Below are 4,121 nucleotides of genomic sequence, written 5' to 3' on the forward strand. Positions count from 1 at the left end.
TTCAGTGCAGTTTGTGTGCAAGCACGGAACAGAAGATCATTTTTGAGCGTGTGGTGGTGCTGACCCAGATCCAGCGTAATGACGTCATCACACCGGATCTGGGTCAGCGCCGGCGCCGCCACACGCTCGCGTCATGATACTGTTGTGAACGCACGTCCACAAGTGACGCAATACGCAAAAAAGTATTCTCGTAGCTTTGTAACTTTACAGTTGAACCACTGATGTCTCACGGACTACTTTGTCGATCATCTTGGTACTTTTCTGGACCTTGAACGTGGTAGTTACCTTGCCGTCTATGGGAGGGTCAGAGAGCCCTCAGATTTCATCAAAAATATCTTAAATTGTGTTCCGAAGATGAACGAAGGTCTTACGGGTTTGGAACAACACAAGGGTGAGTAATTAATGACAGAACTTTCATTTTTGGGTGAACTAACCCTTTAATGTGATGTTTTCAGACACTTCATTGCATGTTAATTGCAATTAAATGAAAATGTATTATAGTTTAAATGCAATTAGCTGAACTTAGCTGCAACATCTTTTTATGTTAATTATTACTGAATAATTAATTTGAAATATGGTTAAAGTTTATTATGTCAAACAAAGAAACAGTAAGTTCATAAATATAAATATTTAAGATTCTGCATTATTTTTAGTATACTAATCATATATATATGACATCAAATACTAAAGTTTTTGTAACTTTTTAAATTCTGCTTTTTGCTTATTGTTATACTGAAAATATTTGTAATGAAATATTTTGTATTAAATTATGTGCAAATTCAATAACTACTTCCCTTCTTGGAGCCAGTGTTGTTTGAGTATATCATTCAGATACTATTATAGTTTTTATTAGTATTTTTAATTATATTTTTTTATTTTTATATTTACCGTTTTCATTTTCATTTTAGCTAAAGTTTTAGTAATTTAGTTGTGTTTTTGCCATTTGTATAAATTTTTATTTCAGTTTTTATTTTAGTACAAATTAAACTAAATAAAAATTTGAAATATTGTCTTGGCTACTAAATGAAAAAACTTTTTTGTATTTTAATTTTATTTAAACTAAAAAATATATATTGTTTTAGTTAAGTGTTATCACCCTGTTTGGAGCCTACTGTATATTACAAACAAACACAAATAAGTAATAATAATAATAATATTTAATTCATAAAGTTTACTTTTCTTCAATTCTGTCCTCCAACAAATATGTTCTGTGAAATATAAAATATACTACATTATATATTCTACAAAGTATATTCTCATATATTTTTAAAGTGAATAATTTAATAGGTATTGCATGGCCTTATTGTAAGACCCTTTCATACAGTCTCATTATAAAACATCCTCACAATTCCAGTCTCACAGAGATCTACAGCAGGAAGAGGGCAATAAATGTGAATGTGTCGCACTCCATGATCCTCGTCATCTTAACCCCGCGCGTTTGCTCCTCAGATTCTCTCTCCCGCTTCTAGTCCCGGACTGTGCTCGGCATCAAGCCTCATCCCTCATTATAACCCTGATCTGCCAGCTGGCCTTGCTGCAACCCTACCATCCATCCCACATCATTCATGTTCTCTCTCTAGCTGAAAATCAGTCAGTCAGACTGTAGATTACAGTTCTGATTTCTCTAATGCAAGGCCCCATTTATCAAGTTGGCACAAAAAAATAAAAGCTCTACTGTGGTTTTATTGGAAAAGTCAGTGGAGTAATGCCAACTCTTAATGAGGCCTTGCACCATTGGCTCTAGACTTCTGTTTATGACCCATGTCTTCTTTTTATATCTTTGTCTTATGCAGTTTGTTCACATGAAGTGGCAGCTAGTCGTTCAGACACTCACAGGTAATGTATACATGTATACACTTCCAGAACACACAATCCTTTAAGTCAGCATGAAATGAATTTGAATATTACAAAAGTAAATATTCTGATATAATATTGATTTCACACTGACTTTAATACTCTTAAAGGAACAGTTCGCCCAGAATTGAACATTTACTCACCCTCAGACCATCCAAGGTGGAGAAATGTAGCATTCCATCACTTGCTCACCAGTGGATCCTCTGCAGTGAATGGGTGCCGTCAGAACGAGTGTCCAAACAGCTGATAAAAACATCACAAGTAATCCACACCACTCCAGTCCATCAAATAATGTCTTGTGAAGTGAAAAGCTGCGTATTTGTAAGAAACAAATCCATAAATGCATTTTTATCTTCAAACTGTTGCTTCCAGCTAAAATATAAGTCCTTTATCCATAATACAGCTTTGTCCAGTGAAAAAGTCATCTTGTCTGAATCAGGAGAGAAATACGCACAGATCAAGCACTGTTTACAAGCCAAAACAGCTCTAAAGATATATGTGGGTGGATTTTGGACAACAGGAGATGGACTTTTTCACTGGAGGAAGCGTTATTATGGAATATGGACTTCTATTTTGGCCAGTTAAAACACCTTTATGGATTTGTTTCTTTCAAACACACAGCTTTTCACGTCACAAGACGTTAGATGGACTGGAGTGGTGTGGATTATTGTGATGTTTTCATCAGCTGTTTGGACTCTCATTCTGACGGCACCCATTCACTGCAGAGGATCCACTGGTGAGCAAGTGCTGTAATGCTACATTTCTCCAAATGTGTTTCGATGAAGAAACAAACTCATCTACATCTTGGATGGTCTGAGGATGAGTACATTTTAAATTTTGGGTGAACTATTCCTTTAATACCAACCTAACTAGAAAGATTTGATTTGTCCATACTGTGTTTCTTTCTCTTTGTAAACAGGCCTATGCCAGCATGATGAAGGTAGCAAATGATGAACACAAGATGCCAAGTGCACTGGATTGTGTGTGTGCACAGTAACCTTTTACCATCTATAAATAGTGCTACTTTTTCTAGTGTTTTATGTGTCAAAACACATGTGTAATGTGAAAAAATGTTTGTGTCCACAGAGGTTGCGTTAACCTAAATATTTCCACCATTTGCCGGACTGCAAAAGCATTACAAAAAGCATCATTCAAAACGCTTTCCGTCACTTTGACAAAAAAATAAATAATAGGCAAACGCATATCTGAAATGTTTTCATGTAAAATTAATCAGGTGTGTCTCAATCGGCTCACTAGTCAGGACACTGTCCAGGGCACTGAACATTTGCGCACTAAAAATTCCCACAATGCACTGTGTACTAATGTTAAATATCACATAAACATTTTAATAACAACAAATGAGATTATTTTGGCATAATGATTTTATTTTATTAAGCTACACTCTAAATTAAACTTTAATGCATTAGTAACTAACATGATAATAACATCCATACAAAGTGACAAATGAATGTGATTTAGCTACTTCAGGTGTCTGTAATGCAGTAATGCAACACATATGTTCTTCCACTCTGAGAACTGATAAATAGAACCTACCGGTTTCATCGGACTAAATTATTGGTCAAAAGACACCATGATAATAACAACAGGCCATATGTATTAGCTGGTTACTTCTTAAAGGGATTTTGTCTTAAGGTTTCTGACTAATATTTCATATGTCAGGCTTTGCAAGGTTATTAAAGATATAAACATTTACCATATTAAGATTATATTAAATACATCTAGGCCTATATAATAATCAGGGAAATGAAAACAATGACCGACAAAAATAGACAAAGATGACGGAAACTTTACAGTTCCTTCAGTGGCGGGGGATTATTTGTAGCGCAGCCTCTGTGTGTCGCAGCTCAATCATCTCTGTGTGCGTCTGAAGCTCAGTCAGGGAGTTTCTCTCTCATTGGCGATGTTTTTATTCATTATTCTGTTAACACTGCTTCATGTTTGCACTTAAAGGGATAGTTCATGTTTATCTGCTTACCCCCGGGGCATCCAAGATGTAGGTGACTTTGTTTCTTCAGTAGAACACAAACGAAGATTTTTAACTCAAACCGTTGCAGTCTGTCAGTCATATAATGGCAGTCAATGGGTTCCACGGCTTTAAGAGTAAAAAAACATACACAGACAAAACCAAATGAAACCCTGCGGCTCGTGACGGTACATTGAGGTCTTAAGACACGAAACGATCGGTCTGTGCAAGAAACTGAACAGTATTTATATAATTTTTTTTACCTCTGATCCACCGCAATGTC

General features: G+C 35.6%; 1 protein-coding gene across 3 annotated transcripts in view; it reads left to right on the forward strand.

The window, feature by feature from the left end:
- Positions 1 to 3,490, forward strand: part of LOC107740922 (tetraspanin-5-like) — a 24,347-nt gene extending 20,857 nt beyond the window's left edge. For 2 of the 3 annotated variants that reach the window (XR_001640133.1, XM_016553475.1), the window contains 2 exons: positions 1,794 to 1,836; positions 2,774 to 3,490. Coding sequence is in view for 2 of the 3 variants with exons in the window: in XM_016553475.1 (XP_016408961.1) it covers positions 1,794 to 1,806 (13 nt within the window). In the remaining variant the exon portion in view is untranslated. The other variant, XM_016553476.1, reaches the window with a different exon arrangement.
- The last annotated feature ends 631 nt before the right edge of the window (positions 3,491 to 4,121 follow it).

Source organism: Sinocyclocheilus rhinocerous, unplaced genomic scaffold, assembly GCF_001515625.1.
Source record: "Sinocyclocheilus rhinocerous isolate Xijiao unplaced genomic scaffold, SAMN03320098_v1.1 scaffold1728, whole genome shotgun sequence".
NCBI classification, from domain to species: domain Eukaryota; kingdom Metazoa; phylum Chordata; class Actinopteri; order Cypriniformes; family Cyprinidae; genus Sinocyclocheilus; species Sinocyclocheilus rhinocerous.